At 47.5% G+C, this 17,628-nt stretch overlaps 1 protein-coding gene across 1 annotated transcript in view; it reads left to right on the forward strand.

Annotated features, from left to right (window-relative positions):
• Positions 1-17,628, forward strand: part of COASY (Coenzyme A synthase) — a 49,864-nt gene that overhangs the window by 28,281 nt on the left and 3,955 nt on the right. The window contains exon 9 of the mRNA XM_063960022.1: positions 4,294-4,440. Coding sequence (XP_063816092.1) covers positions 4,294-4,440 — 147 coding nt within the window. The remainder of the gene's footprint in view (positions 1-4,293; positions 4,441-17,628) is intronic.

Consider the following 17,628-nt stretch of genomic DNA (forward strand, 5'->3'; position numbering starts at 1 on the left):
CCTTATGATCCTCAACACTTTTGTGATGAGTGGAAGAGGAGGAAACACGCAGACCGATTTGAACAGCCACTGTGTTATTAGAGCATCTACTGCCACTGCCTGAGGGTCCCGAGACTGGCACAGTACCTCTGAAGCTTTTTGTTGAGGCGTGACGCCATCATGTCTATTTGAGGAGTTCCCCAAAGACGTGTTATGTCTGCAAAGACTTCTTGATGAAGACCCAACTCTCCTGGATGGAGATCGTGTCTGCTGAGGAAGTCTGCTTCCCAGTTGTCCACTCCCGGAATGGAGACAGCCGACAGAGCGCTTACATGATTTTCCGCCCAGCGAAGAATCCTTGTGGCTTCCGCCATCGCGACTCTGTGACATTGTCTGATTGAATCAGAACCGGTAGGTTTCGAAGAAGACGCTCCGCTTGTCGAAGGCCGTTGTAAATGGCCCTGAGTTCCAACACATTGATGTGTAGACAGGACTCCTGGTCTGACCAAAGACCCTGAAATTTTTTTCCCTGTGTGACCGCTCCCCATCCTCGGAGGCTCGCGTCAGTGGTAACCAGGATCCAATCCTGAATTCCGAACCTACGACCCTCCAGCATGTGAGCACTTTGCAACCACCACAGGAGAGACACTCTGGCCCCTGGGGACAGAGTTATTTTCCGATATAAGTGCAGATGGGACCCAGACCACTTGTCCAGAAGGTCCCATTGAAAAGTCCTTGCATGGAACCTTCCGAAGGGAATGGCCTCGTAGGCCGCCACCATTTTTCCCAGAACTCGCGTGCATTGGTGAACTGACACCCTTTTCGGTTTTAGCATGTCTCTGACCATATTCTGGATGTCCTGGGCTTTCTCTATTGGGAGGAAGACCTTCATTTGTTCCGTATCCAGTATCATACCTAAGAACGGTAGTCGAGTTGTCGGAATCAACTGTGACTTCGGTAGATTTAGAATCCAGCCGTGTTGCTGGAGCACTCTCAGAGAGAGCGCCACACTGCTCAGCAATTTCTCCCTTGATCTCGCTTTTATCAGGAGATCGTCCAAGTATGGGATAATTGTGACTCCATGCTTGCGCAGGACCACCATCATTTCCGCCATTATCTTGGTGAAAATCCTCGGGGCCGTGGAAAGTCCAAACTGCAACGTCTGAAATTGGTAATGACAATCCTGTACAGCGAATCTCAGGTATTCCTGATGGGGGGCATAAATGGGGACATGAAGGTACGCATCCTTTATGTCCAGAGACACCATAAACTCCCCCTCCACCATATTGGCTATTATCGCTCTGAGTGATTCCATTTTGAATTTGAATCTTTTTATATACAGGTTTAGGGATTTCAGATTCAAAATAGGTCTGACCGAACCGTCCGGTTTCGGGACCACAAATAGGGTTGAGTAGTAACCTCTTCCCTGCTGGTGCAGGGGAACCTCGATTATCACTTGCTGTATACACAGCGTTTGAATTGCGGCTAACACTATATCCCTCTCCGATGTGGAAGCTGGTAGGGCCGATTTGAAAAATCGGCGCGGGGGACACCTCCTCGAATTCCAATTTGTAACCCTGGGAAACTATTTCCAACACCAAGGGATTCAGGTCTGAACTGACCCAGGCCTAACTGAAAAGTCGAAGACGTGCCCCCACCGGTGCGGACTCCCTCAGGGGAGCCTCAGCGTCATGCTGTGGGTTTTGGAGCAGCCGGGGAGGACTTTTGTTCCTGGGCACCTGCCGAAGCAGGTGCTCTTTTGCCTCTGCCCTTACCTCTGGCGAGGAAAGAGGATCCCCGACCTCTTCTGGACTTGTGCGACCGAAAGGACTGCATCTGATAGGGTGTTACTTTCTTTTGCTGTTGGGGAATATATGGTAAAAAAATTTGATTTACCTGCTGTAGCTGTGGAAACCAGGTCCGTCAGCCCATTCCCAAACAATACATAACCCTTATAGGGTAGTACTTCCATATGTTTTTTGGAATCCGCATCACCCGTCCATTGGCGAGTCCATAAGGATCTTCTCGCTGAGATAGACATGGCATTGGCCCTAGAAGCTAGCAATCCAATGTCCCTTTGAGCATCCCTCATAAATAAGACTGCTTCTTTTATGTGGGCTAGAGTTAAGAATATAGTATCCTTAATCCTTATCCATATTATCAAAGTGATCTGTCAGCACATCTGTCCAAGCTGCAATTGCGCTACACACCCATGCCGACGCAATTGTCGGTCTTAGCACAGCACCCGTATGAGAATAAATACACTTTAAGGTAGTTTCTTGCCTGCGATCTGCAGGGTCCTTAAGGGCCGCTGTGTCAGGAGACGGTAGCGCCACTTTCTTGGACAAACGCGTCAGGGCCTTGTCCACAGTGGGGGATGATTCCCAAATCTCCCTGTCCTGCTTAGGGAAGGGGTATGCCATATAAATTCTTTTGGGGATCTGCGGTCTCTTTTCCGGAGTCTCCCAAGCTTTTCCAAAGAAATCATTTAATTCATGAGATGCGGGAAAATTTATAATCTGTTTCTTTCCCTTAAACATGTGTACCCTTGTGTCGGGGACCGAGGGTTCATCTTCAATATGTAACACATCCCTTATTGCCACAGTCATACACTGAATGGTTTTAGTCAGCCTAGGGTGCAATTTTACTTCGTCGTAGTCGACACTGGAGTCAGAATCCGTGTCGGTAGTAGTGTCTTGTGTTAAGGGACGCTTTTGAGACCCCGACGGGCCCTGTGAGTCGGTCCAATCCGAGGATTGACCCCCTGATGTCCCCCCTAATTCAGCCTTATCAAGCCTTTTATGTAAAGATGCCACACTTGCATTCAACATATGCCACATGTCCATCCAATCCGGAGTCGGCACAACCGACGGGGACACACCACTCATTTGCTCCACCTCCTCCTTGGAGAAGCCTTCCGCCTCAGACATGTCGACACACACGTACCGACACCCCACACACACACAGGGATTAACCTATAAGGGGACAAAACCCCAACCAGGCCCTTAGGAGAGACAGAGAGAGAGTATGCCAGCACACACCAGCGCTTAAAAACACTGGAAAAAATATGACCAGATAGCGCTTTTTTATATATAATATACCAATTCCCACTCACTGCGTCGCTAATGTGCCCCCCTCCTCTTTTTTCCAGCCTGTGAAGTTCAGCAGGGGAGAAACCAGGGAGCCAGCGTTCATGCATGCAGCTTCTGTGGAGAAAATGGCGCTGGTTAGTGCTGAGGATCAAGCCCCGCCCACCCGACGGCGGGCTTCGGTCCCAGTGACTTTTCTATTAAAATGGCGGGGGATCTTAGATTTACTGCCTCCGCAGCCTAATCTATCTGAATTTGCCCAAAAGTGAGGAATATTGCTGCCCAGGGCGCCCCCCCCTGCACCCTTCAGTGCTGCTCTGTGTGTGTGACTGGGGGCAACCTCATGAAGATCTGATATCTTCTGCCTTCTCATCCGGCTTCTATCTTCGGCATCTGTGAGGAGGACGGCGGCGCGGCTCCGGGACGAACCCCAGGTGAGACCTGTGTTCCGACTCCCTCTGGAGCTAATGGTGTCCAGTAGCCTTAGAAGCAGTGCCCAACTTGACAAGCCAGCTCTGCTTCTCTCTCCTCGGTCCCACGATGCAGGGAGCCTGTTGCCAACAGGACTCCCTGAAAATAAAAAACCTAACAAAATTCTTTAAAACAGAAAACTCTGGAGAGCTCTCTGCAGTGCACCCATTCTCCTCTGGGCACAAGATCTAACAGGTCTGGAGGAGGGGCATAGAGGGAGGAGCCAGTGCACACCCATAGTCAAAGTTCTTTTTAGGTGCCCTATCTCCTGCGGAGCCCGTCTATACCCCATGGTCCTTACGGAGTCCCCAGCATCCTCTAGGACGTAAGAGAAATAGAAGAACTAGAAAATGATTAGAACATACAGTATGTGCTATGTTACCTTATAGCAAAGTGGTTATTTATATGTTTACAATGGAGCTATCTAATAATGAGTTATGTATGATGTCAAATATCCTTAAAATGTAATTTATTTTAACCCCTTCCCAAACATTTTTGCTGCGTAGGCACCACAGAATTGTGATATGACTTAAATTTATGTTGCACGGTAAGTAACCGTGTCTGACCTTACATAACAGTGTTGTGCCTGGGAAATGAATAGCTCACTGATACAGAATAACGGATGAGAACAACTCACCATATCCAGTTTGCCCTTGTATTATTTAATAGAGCTAGTCCTGTAATATGAATGTAGTAATGTTTCCTTGTTAAGGAGAAGGGTACAGTGAAATAATCCATTTATGTCTGCATTCAGGCTGTTCTGCGTATAATGAATAGGGATGGTGTCAGCGAGGAATCGGCTAAGAACAGATTGGCCAGCCAGATGTCTAACAGTGAACGGGTAGAATTATCCAATGTGGTCTTATGCACTCTATGGGAGCCAGAGATCACACAGAAACAGGTGAGTAAGAAGGGTCTTATGGTGCGGAAGTGAAAGTAATAGAAAATGACACCATGCTCCACTGTCTGCTGTCCCTGCTCTGCCATTCACCTCTGTAAACTGCTGTCTGCAGTGCACTGGAGTCATCATCATTTACTTGTTGCTAGAAAAACCCACAGTGCCAGACAGTGAGAATTACATTATTATACAAATTGCGTATAAACCAGGAGAAGTGAGAGGGCCCTGCTCGTACAGCCCAGTCGGAGAGAGCTATGCTGAAACAATAGGAGCTAGTGTGATATGCAGTGGTAGAACATACAGCGGGCGTAGTAATATGTTAGGGGAAAGGACAGGTTATAGTGAAGAGGTAAGTGTTCACAGCACTTTGAGAGAGGATTTAGAGAGACACTATTCTGAAAGACCGGGTCAGGTAACCCCAACCAGGGCATTTCCTAGATGGGGAGCAGCATGGAAGAAATCTTGGAGGAGGGAGTGAATTTCGTGATGAGATTAGGCATGTATGAAGGGGAGGAGTTGGTGAAGGCTTTGATGGTGAGTAGCTTTAAATTAAGGTAATGGAGAGGAAGGCTAGGGATTTGTGGACTACAGTTTTGAAGTGGCATTTAGGTCAGGTTGGAGACGGGTCAAGGAATGGTCAGATAGCAGAAGGTTGCAGTAGATGAGACGTGAGATAATAAAAGAATGGAGACGGAACATTTATGTTAAGAGGACTCTAAACTCCTATATCAGAAGGTTGATGATTTTCATAAGGTCCATCTACCCTCATTCATACGCCCTATGTTGGTGGCATTGTGGGCGAAAGGGTTCCATCCTTCAAATTTAGTTGGATTGCCTGATTGCACTCCCCCAGGAACTATGGGATCTGTTATTGCTCTTCCCACTGTGCTATCTGTGCCCTTTTGGATCATCTGTTGCAAGACCCGACCTCCAGCATTTTACCCTACTACTTAGTTGCAATGGCCAAATTATTCCTCATGGGTGTGGCTCATTAGATCTACAGTCAGTAGGTTGACCACTAATGTCAACTTATTGGCCCTGTCGACCTAATGCATGTCGACCATTAGTGTAGTTCTATAGACCGGATACCATTCCTTACTGCCCCCTCCCATCCTCTCCCTTCCTGACATTTTGTTTCCTCCCACTTATTCCTTCCTTAGATGCCCCTTATATGGCTGCACATTCTTTATCTCTAATATAAATAGCCAAGCAGTGTCTTTTACCTCCTTTTGTATATGAGGTTGTACTCCTACACATCTCTGACTTGTTCATTTCCTACTTTCCCCATGTACTACAGTATTTGCCAGATCATTATGATACGCTTTTCTTAGTATTGCTTTTGTATATTTTGTTGTTTTGCATACCTGTATACCGTTTTATACACGAAAACTCCTGTTATATGACCTATGCCTCCCACTGCTGTCATAAGTAGAGACTTAACAAAATCCTTGAACATTATTTTTTTAACATCCTTTCAATATTCCAAGATCTACCACCTGTGTTTATAAGTGGGAGCAAATGACAGGACACAGATATCAGTGGCATAAAGAGAGCCTGGTGGTATAAACCTGGTTAGAGCTGATCACCCTTCTGCGGCCAATATCTTGGCCTCTACCAGAGATGGAAAAAATAGGATTTAAAATAACCTACCTGTAAATCCTTTTCTCGTAGTCTGTAGAGGATACTGGGGTCCATTTGGTACCATGGGGGTATAGACTGGTCCTTTAGGAGCCTTGGGCACTTTAAGAAATCAATAGTGTGTGCTGGCTCCTCCTTCTATGCCCCTCCTACCAGACTCAGTCTAGAAACTGTGCCCGAAGGAGACGAACATACTTTGAGAGAAGGATTTAAAGGACAGTGGTGAGATTCGAACCAGCACACACAAACAAGAGGAAAGCCATGCTAACCAAACTTGACGAGGGACAGCAACAGCTGAACCAACAACAATATTTAACCAAGTAACAATGCAGGAACACACGAAGCACTGGGCGGGCGCCCAGTATCCTCTGCGGACTACGAGAAAAGGATTTACTGGTAGGTAATTAAAATCCTGTTTTCTCTTACGTCCTAGAGGATACTGGGGTCCATTTAGTACCATGGGGACGTACCCAAGCTCCCAAACCGGGTGGGAGAGTACTGAGGTTCCTGCAGAAGTGATTGACCAAACTGAAGGTCCTCAGAGGCCAAAGTATCGAACTTGTGGAACTTAGCCAACGTGTTCGAACCCACCGACCCAGTAGAGTGGGCCAGTACAGGATTAGGAACCGGCAAACCTGCCGTACAGTAAGCACGCTGGATAGTAAGCCTGATCCAGCGAGCCATAGACTGCTTTGAAGCAGGACACCCAATTTTATTGGGATCATAGAGCACAAACAGCGAGTATGATTTTCTGTGACGCGCTGTCTGCTTAACATAGATTTTCAAAGCCCCACAACATCCAGGGACTTTTAAGTAGCAGAGGTGTCGGTAACCACTGGGACCACAAGAGGTTGGTTGATATGAAACGCAGACACCACCTTTGGAAGAAATTGCTGATGAGTTCTGAGTTCAGCTCTATCTTCATGAAAAATCAAGTAGGGGCTCTTATGAGACAACGCCGCCAGTTCCGACACACGTCTTGAAGAAGCCAAGGCCAACAGTGTTATGGTATTCCACGTAAAAGAAACTTTACGTCTACCTCCTGTAAAGGCTCAAACCATTCAGATTATAGAAACTGCAACACCACGTTGAGATCCATAGGTGTCATGGGAGGCACAAAGGGCAGTTGGATGTGCAGAACACCCTTCAAGAATGTCTGAACCTCAGGGAGGGAAGCTAAATGTTTCTGGAAGAAAATGGATAAGGCCAAAATCTAGACTTTTATGGAGCCCAGGTGTAGGCCCACATCCACACCTGACTGCAGAAAAAGCAGAAAACGTCCCAGTTGAAACTTTCCTGTTTGCACACCAAGAGGCGTTGCCCCTTTTCTGGCTTGGATCAAGGTAGGAATTACCCTGTCCGGAATGCCTTTCCGGGCTTGAATTTGACGCTCAACCTCCATGCCGTCAAACGTAGCCGCGGTAAGTCTTGATAGACAAACGGCCCCTGTTGCAGAAGATCCTCTCAAAGAGGTAGAGGCCAAGGATCCTCCAGGAGCATTTCCAGTAGATCTGCTTACCAAGCCCTTCTCTGCCAATCCGGAGCAATGAGAATTGCTTGAACCTTTTCCCTTTTTATTCTTTTGAGAATTCTTGGGATCATTGGAAGTGGTGGAAACCCATATACCATCTGATAGACCCATGGAGTCACCAGAGTGTCCACTGCCACTGCCTGTGGTTCTCTCGACCTGAAACAATACCGCCTGAGCTTCTTGTTGTTGAGACGAGATGCCATCATGACGATCTGTGGAATTCCCCACCGACGTGTCAAGCACCCGAACACTTCCGGGTGAAGGCCCCACTCTCCTGGGTAGAGTTTGTGTCTGCTGAGGAAGTCTGCTTCCCAGTTGTCTACTCCTGGAATGAAGATTGCGGACAATGCCACAGCGTGTGTTTCTGTCCAGAGGATAATCCTTGTTACCTCTGACATTGCAGTTCTGCTCTTCATTCCACCCTGTTGGTTTATGTACGTTTACCGCCGTCACATTGTCCGACTGAACCTGGATGGCCTGATCTTGAAGGAGATGTGATGCCTGTAGAAGGGCGTTGTATATGGCCCTTAGTTCCAGAATGTTGAATGGAAGAATGGTTTCCTGACTTGACCATTTTCCTTGGAAGTGTTCCCCCTGGGTAACTGCACCCCAACCTCTGAGGCTTGCATCTGTGATTAGCAGAATCCAATTTTGAATCCCGAACCTTCAGCCCTCTGTCAGGTGAGAAGTCTGAAGCCACCACAGAAGAGAGATCCTGGCTCTTGGCGACAGATGTAGCCTCTGGTGCATGTGGAGATGCGATCCGGTCCATTTGTCCAACAGATCCAGCTGGAAGGACCTTGCTTGAAACCTTCCGTACTGCAGCGCCTCGTAAGCAGCTAACATCTTTCCCAGAAGGCGAATGCATAGATGCACCGATATCCAGGTTGGTTTTAGAACATCCCACACCATTGACTGGATTACCAATGCCTTTTCCAATGGAAGGAATACCTTCTGTGTCTCAATATCCAGTATCATCCCCAGGAACGGAAGCCTCCGTGTTGGTTCCAGGTGAGATGTTTGTAGGTTCAGAATCCACCCGTGATCCCGGAGTAGTCGAGTTGAGAGGGCAATGTTGTCCAACTACTGCTCCTTGGATGGTGCTTTTATCAGCAGATCGTCCAGGTACGGGATTATGTTCACTCCCTGTTTGCAGAGGAAAAACATAATCTCTGCCATTACCTTGGTGAACACCCTCGGTGCGTGGGGAGGCCAAATGGCAGGGCCTGGAACTGGTAGTGACAGTCCTGTAATGCAAACCTTAGATAAGCCTGATGAGGCGGCCAGATTGGGATATGAAGGTACGCATCCTTGATATCCAGAGACACCAAGAATTCCCCTTCCTCCAGACCTGAGATCACCACTCTGAGACTCCATCTTGAATTTGAACACCCGTAAATATGAGTTCAGTGACTTGAGGTTTAAAATGGGTCTTACTGAACCGTCTGGTTTCGGTACCACAAACAGGTTGGAATAATAACCTTTGTTCTGTAGCTGAGGTGGAACTGGAACAATGACCTGAGTCTGTACCAGTTTTTCAATTGCATCCTGTAAAATTATACTTGCCTCCTGAGAAGCTGGAAAGCCTGATTTGAAGAATCTGTGAGGTGGGAGTTCCTGAAACTCCAGTCTGTACCCCCGGGCGATGAGCTCTTTCACCCAGGGATCCTGGCATGATGTCGCCCATATGTGACTGAAGTCTCTTAATCGGGCTCCCACCTGCCTATCTTCCAGGCAATGCGGTCCACTGTCATGCTGAAGGCTTTAAGGAAACAGAACCTGAGTTCTGTTCCAGTGAACCTGCAGTTGCTTGTTTTCTGGGTTTACCTCTATTGCCTTTGAAGGCTGTAAAAGAACCTTTGGTTTTATTTGAAAATTTTGCTGTCTGAAAGGACTGCAGAGTTGGAGCAGAGTAGGTCTTCCCAGCTGGGGGGCTGTGGAAGGAAGGTATGTAGACTTACCCGCCGTAGCCTTGGATATCCACGTATCCAGTTTATCTCCAAACAGGGCCTCACCTGTGAATGGTAGGCTTTCCACACCTTTTCTGGAATCCGCATCCGCAGTCCACTGACGTAGCCATAGGCCCCTGCGTGCTGACACTGCCATGGCTGTGGTGCGTGCATGGAGCAAGCCTATCTCTTTTTTAGCCTACACCATAAAATTTGCAGAGTTCTGTATATGCTGTAAGAAGTAAAACTATCTCCCCTCTCTGAGTACGGAATCTAACCCCTCAATTAGGTTACCTGACCATTGCCCTAGTGATCCATGCACAAGCTGTAGTGGGTCTTTGGGCCACTCCGCAGCTGTGTACAGAGATTTGAGAGTGGTCTCAATCTTGCGGTCAGCCGTGTCCTTTAAGGAGGCTGCCCCCGGGACAAGTAAGATTATCTTACGTGACAACCGAGATACCAATGCATCAACAATCGGTGGGTTTTCCCATTTTTTTTTTCTATCATCCTGAAGAAAAGGGAAGGATGCTAGTAACCTTTTAGGGATCTGAAACTTCTTGTCAGGATTAATCCAAGTTTCTTCAAATAGGGAATTTAATTCCTTAGATGCAGGGAAAGTAGCAGAGGATTCCTTTTTTACATTAAAATAAGATTCCTCATCTTCCTCTGTCACTTTGTCAGGAATGTGCAGGATGTCTCTAATAGCTTCTATCAGGGCCTGTATTCCTTGTGACAGAGCTGCATCTCCCCCTCCCGAGTCCACCTCACCCTCCTCTGCGTCTGATACATCATCATCAGTGTCAGCCTGCAGGATTTGGGCCAGTGTACGCTTTTGTGGACAAATGGTAGGAGTCTGAGACGCTGGTATGGACACTGAATCTCTATTCATCAGGTCTTCCACAGACTGTCTTAAGTATTGCGTCACTTTCTCATTTTGGGACAATTTATGTGAAATATTTGAGATCTTCCATTTTAATGAATCCAACCATACTGGTTCGGACCCACTAGCCTGAGAATGTGAACTATCCTGAGTACACTGTAGTGAATCCCCCTTGGGAAGAAAAACTCTCTGCCGTGTATATGAGACGCTTCTTTGACATTTGTAAAATGTGAAAGAACACACCCACACAGGAGAAAGGTTAAAAGCACAGTTGTTGTTGTTGTTGTTATTATTATCCTTTTATTTATATGGCGCCACAAGGGTTCCGCAGCGCCCAATTACAGAGTACATAAATAATCAAACAGGAAAAAAGCAACTTACAGTTGATGACAGTATAGGACAAGTACAGGGTAAATAAACATAGTTACATCAGCAGATGACACTGGAATAAGTATCAGGTGGCAGAAGACTGCTGGATTTGGTGCAGTTGAAGATTATTAAAGTAAGAAAGGATAAGCACATGAGGGAAGAGGGCCCTGCTCGTGAGAGCTTACATTCTAAAGGGGAGGGGTAGACAGACGGGTGACACAGATGGGGTACATAGAGCGCGTAGAACAGAGGGTTAGGATGAGATTTGGCTGGGTTTGGTGAAGAAGTGGGTCTTGAGAGCCCGTTTGAAGTTTTGTAGAGAGGTGGAGAGTCTGAGGGGGAGAGGTAGGGAATTCCAGAGAAGTGGTGCAGCACGTAAAAATCTTGGAGGTAGGAGTGGGAGGAAGTAATCCGTAGGCAGGAGAGTCTGCGTGCATTAGCAGAGCGAAGAGGACGGGTGGGAGTGTAAAGGGAGATAAGGGTGGGTGAGGGCTTTGTAAGCGAGTGTGAGAAGCTTGAAATGGATTCTGAAAGGGAAGGGGAGACAGTGAAGGTCTTGTAAGAGAGGAGAGGTGGACGTAGTGCGTTTGGTGAGGAAGATGAGCCGGGCAGCAGCATTGAGGATAGATTTGAGTGGAGAGATGTATTTGTCAGGAATGCCAGTCAGGAGGAGATTACAGTAGTCCAGTCTGGAGATGACCAGTGAGTGGATAAGAGTCTTAGTAGCATCCTGGGTCAGAAAGGGTCTGATCCTGGAAATATTTTTTAGATGAAAACGGCAGGTTTGTGAGAGGTGCTGAATGTGTGGTTTGAAGGAGAGGGAGGAGTCAAGGATTACTCCAAGACAGCGCACTTGGGGGCTAGAGGAGATAGTAGTGCCATCAATCGATAATGAGATTGTAGGAAGTGAGGTTATGCGGGAGGGAGGGAAGATGATCAGCTCGGTCTTAGACATGTTAAGTTTAAGAAAGCGCTGGGACATCCAGGAAGAGGTAGCAGAGAGAAAGTTGGAGATATGAGTGAGGAGAGCAGGGGAGAGGTCTGGAGAGGAAAGATAGATTTGGGTGTCATCAGCATAGAGATGATATTGGAAACCAAAAGAACTAATGAGCTTACCTAGTGAAGACGTATAGAGAGAGAAGAGGACCAAGGACAGAACCTTGGGGTACCCCTACAGTTAGTGGAAGTGAGGTGGAGTGATGAGAGGAGACAGAGAATGAACGGTCAGAAAGGTAGGAAGACAGCCAAGAGAGGGCAGTGTCACGCAGACCAATGGAGTGAAGGATTTGCAATAGGAGAGAATGGTCCACAGTGTCAATAGCAGCAGAGAGATTAAGTAGAGAGTAGTGTCCCTTAGATTTATCAGCATGGAGGTCATTGCATACTTTTGTAAGGACAGTTTCAGTGGAGTGGAGAGGACAGAAGCCAGACTAGAATGGGTCAAGCAGTGAGTGTGAGGAAAGAAAGGAAGTAAGGCGGTTGTAGACAATACGCTCAAAGAGTTTGGAGGCAAAAGGGAGGAGAGAGATGGGTCAGTAGTTGGAGAGAGTGTTTGGATCAAGTGTAGGTTTTTTAAGAATAGGAGAGATGAGTGCATGCTTGAAGGCAGAGGGGACAGTGCCTGATGAGAGGGAGAGATTGAGAAGGTGGGAAAGATGGGAACAAGCAGGAGAGAGGTAGCGGAGGAGGTGGTGAGGGGACAGGAACGAATGAGGGCCATGACTTCCTCTCCAGATGCATGGGAGAAAGATGTCAGAGTAGGTGCGAGGGATGGGGAGGGTTGGTAAGGGATGGGAGAAGGCTGGTTACTGATGGTCTGGTGTGATGTGATGTCCTGACGTATGGATTCATTTTTGGATGTGAAGTAAGTGGCAAAGTCAAGAGCAGAGAGTGAGGAGGGAGACGAGGTGGAGGTCGGCAGAGGAGTGAGTTGAGAGTGGCAAAGAGGCGCCGGGGGTTGGAAGACTGGGAGGAGATGAGGTTCTTGAAGTATGACTGTTTAGCAAGAGAAAGGGCAGCACTGAAGGATGAGAGCATAAGTTTGAAATGGAGGAAGTCTGCCTTAGAGCGTGATTTCCTCCAGTGTCGCTCAGCAGTACGTGAGCATTTTTGCAGATATCTGGTGCATTTGGTGTGCCAGGGTTGAGGTGTTAATTTGCGAGGGTGAATAGTGGTTGGTGGAGCAACAGAGTCAAGAGCAGAAGTAAGGGATGCATTGTATGTGGAAGTGGCTTGTTCAGGGCATGAGAGAGAGAGAGAGAATAGGAGAGAGAAGTGAGTCAAACAGGGAGGAAAGGAATGTGGTGTCAATAGCTTCAATGGTACGCAATCTGTTAACCCACACAGAGCCCTCTAAGGAGAGACAGAGTATGATGGAGCCAGCCACCCCGCGCCCTTATAGCTAATGCCAAGCTTAACTGTGTCGCAAACTAAGTACCCTTAATAGGGCTTAGTATTCTAATATTGTTCTCCCCCTTGCTATGACCCCCTGGTACCGCTGAGGTAATCTGGAGTCCTTGTGGAGGAGCTGCGCTTCCCTGCCAGTCTGTCTGTGTAAGCTGCAGAAGGAAAATGGTGCTGGTGAGCTGCTGGATCCGCTCATAGTGAAGCCCCGCCCCCTCAATGGCGCGCGGTCTTCCCGGCTTTTTTATACTGGCTGAGGTGATTTTGGTGCTCAACAGTGGGTCAGAGCCCCTGTAAGCGCTGAACCAGTGTGGGTAGTTGTTTAAAAACGGCGCAGCTCACCCTTCATAGCGGTGCAGCAAAGATCTGAGCCTGGAGACGCAGCCTGCACTCAGTGCTGCGCTCCTACCCTTGTGCCGCCATAATAGCCAGCGACCCGCTAACCGGGACGCCGGCATAGTACCCACCACTCTTCTAACTTCTGGCACTGTTAGGGGTGGCGGCATGCTGCGGGAATGTACGCTCGCCGTGGTGGGGCTTGCAAATGGTTCCCTCAGGAGCTCAGTGTCCTGTCAGCGGGGAACGGAACCATTAACCCTATAGGAGGTTGGGCCGTCTCCCCCCCCATCCCCCCTGAGTCCCACGAAGCAGGCAGGCTGGTGCCAACCAGCCCTGTCTGAAAATAACAAACAGAAATAAATGCAGAAAATCTTCAGGAGCTTCCCTAAGCATGACCGGCTCCTCCGGGCACATTTTCTAAACTGAGTCTGGTAGGAAGGGCATAGAGGGAGGAGCCAGCGCAGACTAATTTCTTAAAGTGCCCAAGGCTCCTAGTGGACCCGTCTATACCCCATGGTACTAAATGGACCCTAGTATCCTCAAGGACGTAAGAGAAATAAGCTGGTACCAGCTGGTAGCTGGTACCAGTTATTACGTTTTAGCCATCAGCCACCAGAATGGATATCCTGCATTGGGCACCAGTATGGAGATCCATTTGATATACTAGCCACCATACTGGAGAACTGCTTTCCATACTAGCAACCCATGAGACTGCAAATGACTGGAATGAAAGGTCGGTCAGTTGGGGTCCCTGCTTTAATAGGTTGTAAACAGCCCAAGATTTGTAGAGACCAAAAAAAAGGCATTAAAGGATAGACCCAAATATGCCATGTTTAATCACAAGACTCATGGATATGTAGCTCTGTTATCAAAAGATGATTTTTATTATTGCTATCAGAATTTATTTGGTTCAACAATACTGTACAGCGATTAACACTACAATTGGACATTAGTACATTGGATAACTATTAACAAAATGGTATAACCAAGCCCAGAGCGGAGGGATGTCATTATGACTAGTAATAGCAAGTAATGATAATTGTTTTACAGAATAAATGTTGATTTCTCAAAATAAACACACTACATATTATCAGAACTACAAAACAAAAAATGTTTAAGATCAATTTAATAATAAAAAAAATGATGCTCCTGTTTAGTGAATCAGCCAGTAAATGGATATTACTAGTCAATGAATATTTTCAGGTTTAATGCAATAACACAGCTTTAAACTTCTCAGCCAGTTGTAAGAAGTGTCTGATTTTATGCTTGGAGTCATTTCTACTTTCATACTTGTTCATTCACTGGATTTGTGTGATCATTTACCGGCTTTCTGCATTCAATCTCTGGTCATTTCTGTTCCTCCCCTGGTTTTTGGTTTCAAAATTGTAACTTTCTCTATCGTCCTAGTGGATGCTGGGGTTCCTGAAAGGACCATGGGGAATAGCGGCTCCGCAGGAGACAGGGCACAAAAGTAAAGCTTTCCGATCAGGTGGTGTGCACTGGCTCCTCCCCCTATGACCCTCCTCCAAGCCAGTTAGATTTTTGTGCCCGGCCGAGAAGGGTGCAATCTAGGTGGCTCTCCTAAAGAGCTGCTTAGAAAAGTTTAGCTTAGGTTTTTTATTTTACAGTGAGTCCTGCTGGCAACAGGATCACTGCAACGAGGGACTTAGGGGAGAAGAAGTGAACTCACCTGCGTGCAGGATGGATTGGCTTCTTGGCTACTGGACATTAGCTCCAGAGGGACGATCACAGGTACAGCCTGGATGGTCACCGGAGCCTTGCCGCCGGCCCCCTTGCAGATGCTGAAGTAAGAAGAGGTCCAGAATCGGCGGCAGAAGACTCCTCAGTCTTCTTAAGGTAGCGCACAGCACTGCAGCTGTGCGCCATTTTCCTCTCAGCACACTTCACACGGCAGTCACTGAGGGTGCAGGGCGCTGGGAGGGGGGCGCCCTGGGAGGCAAATGAATACCTATTTTGGCTAAAAATACCTCACATATAGCCTCCGGAGGCTATATGGAGATATTTACCCCCTGCCAGAATCCGTTAAGAGCGGGAGACGAGGCCGCCGAAAAAGGGGCGGGGCCTATCTCCTCAGCACACAGCGCCATTTTCCCTCACAGAAAGGCTGGAGGGAAGGTTCCCAGGCTCTCCCCTGCACTGCACTACAGAAACAGGGTTAAAACAGAGAGGGGGGGCACTAAATTGGCGTTAGAAATATATAAAAAAGATGCTATAAGGGAAAACACTTATATAAGGTTGTCCCTATATAATTATAGCGTTTTTGGTGTGTGCTGGTAAACTCTCCCTCTGTCTCTCCAAAGGGCTAGTGGGTCCTGTCCTCTATCAGAGCATTCCCTGTGTGTGTGCTGTGTGTCGGTACGTGTGTGTCGACATGTATGAGGACGATGTTGGTGAGGAGGCGGAGCAATTGCCTGTAATGGTGATGTCACTCTCTAGGGAGTCGACACCGGAATGGATGGCTTATTTAGGGAATTACGTGATAATGTCAACACGCTGCAAAGTCGGTTGACGACATGAGACGGCCGACAAACAATTAGTACCGGTCCAGACGTCTCAAAAACACCGTCAGGGGTTTTAAAACGCCCGTTTACTTTAGTCGGTCGACACAGACACAGACAGGGACACTGAATCCAGTGTCGACGGTGAATAAACAAACGTATTCCTTATTAGGGCCACACGTTAAAGGCAATGAAGGAGGTGTTACATATTTCTGATACTACAAGTACCACAAAAGAGGGTATTATGTGGGATGTGAAAAAACTACCGTAGTTTTTCCTGAATCAGATAAATTAAATAAAGTGTGTGATGATGCGTGGGTTCCCCCCGATAGAAAATTATGGGCGGTATACCCTTTCCCGCCAGAAGTTAGGGCGCGTTGGGAAACACCCCTTAGGGTGGATAAGGCGCTCACACGCTTATCAAAACAAGTGGCGGTACCGTCTATAGATAGGGCCGTCCTCAAGGACCAGCTGACAGGAGGCTGGAAAATATCATAAAAAGTATATACACACATACTGGTGTTATACTGCGACCAGCGATCGCCTCAGCCTGGATGTGCAGAGCTGGGGTGGCTTGGTCGGATTCCCTGACTAAAAATATTGATACCCTTGACAGGGACAGTATTTTATTGACTATAGAGCATTTAAAGGATGCATTTCTATATATGCGAGATGCACAGAGGGATATTTGCACTCTGGCATCAAGAGTAAATGCGATGTCCATATCTGCCAGAAGATGTTATGGACACGACAGTGGTCAGGTGATGCAGATTCCAAACGGCACAAAGGTGTATTGCCGTATAAAGGAAGAGGAGTTATTTGGGGTCGGTCCATCGGACCTGGTGGCCACGGCAACTGCTGGAAAATCCGCCGTTTTTACCCTAAGTCACATCTCTGCAGAAAAAGACACCGTCTTTTCAGCCTCAGTCCTTTCGTCCCTATAAGATCATATCTGCCCAGGGATAGAGGAAAGGGAAGAAGACTGCAGCAGGCAGCCCATTCCCAGGAACAGAAGCGTTCCACCGCTTCTGACAAGTTCTCAGCATGGCGCTGAGACCGTACAGGACCCCTGGATCCTACAAGTAGTATCCCAGGGGTACAGATTGGAATGTCGAGACGTTTCCCCTTCGCAGGCTCCTGAAGTCTGCTTTACCAAGGTCTCCCTCCGACAAGGAGGCAGTATGGGAAAAAATTCACAAGCTGTATTCCCAGCAGGTGATAATTAAATTACCCCTCCTACTACAAGAAAAGGGGTATTATTCCACACTATATTGTGGTACTGAAGCCAGAAGGCTAGGTGAGACTTATTCTAAAAAATTTTTTGAACACTTACAAAGGTTCAAATCAAGATGGAGTCACTCAGAGCAGTGATAACGAACCAGGAAGAAGGGGACTATATAGTGTCCCGGGACATCAGGGATGCTTACCTCTATGTCCCAAATTTGCCCTTCTCACTAAGGGTACCTCAGGTTCGTGGTGCAGAACTGTCACTATCAGTTTCAGACGCTGCCGTTTGGATTGTCCACGGCACCCCGGGTCTTTACCAAGGTAATGGCCGAAATG

Source organism: Pseudophryne corroboree, chromosome 3 (assembly GCF_028390025.1).
Source record: "Pseudophryne corroboree isolate aPseCor3 chromosome 3, aPseCor3.hap2, whole genome shotgun sequence".
Lineage (NCBI taxonomy): Eukaryota > Metazoa > Chordata > Amphibia > Anura > Myobatrachidae > Pseudophryne > Pseudophryne corroboree.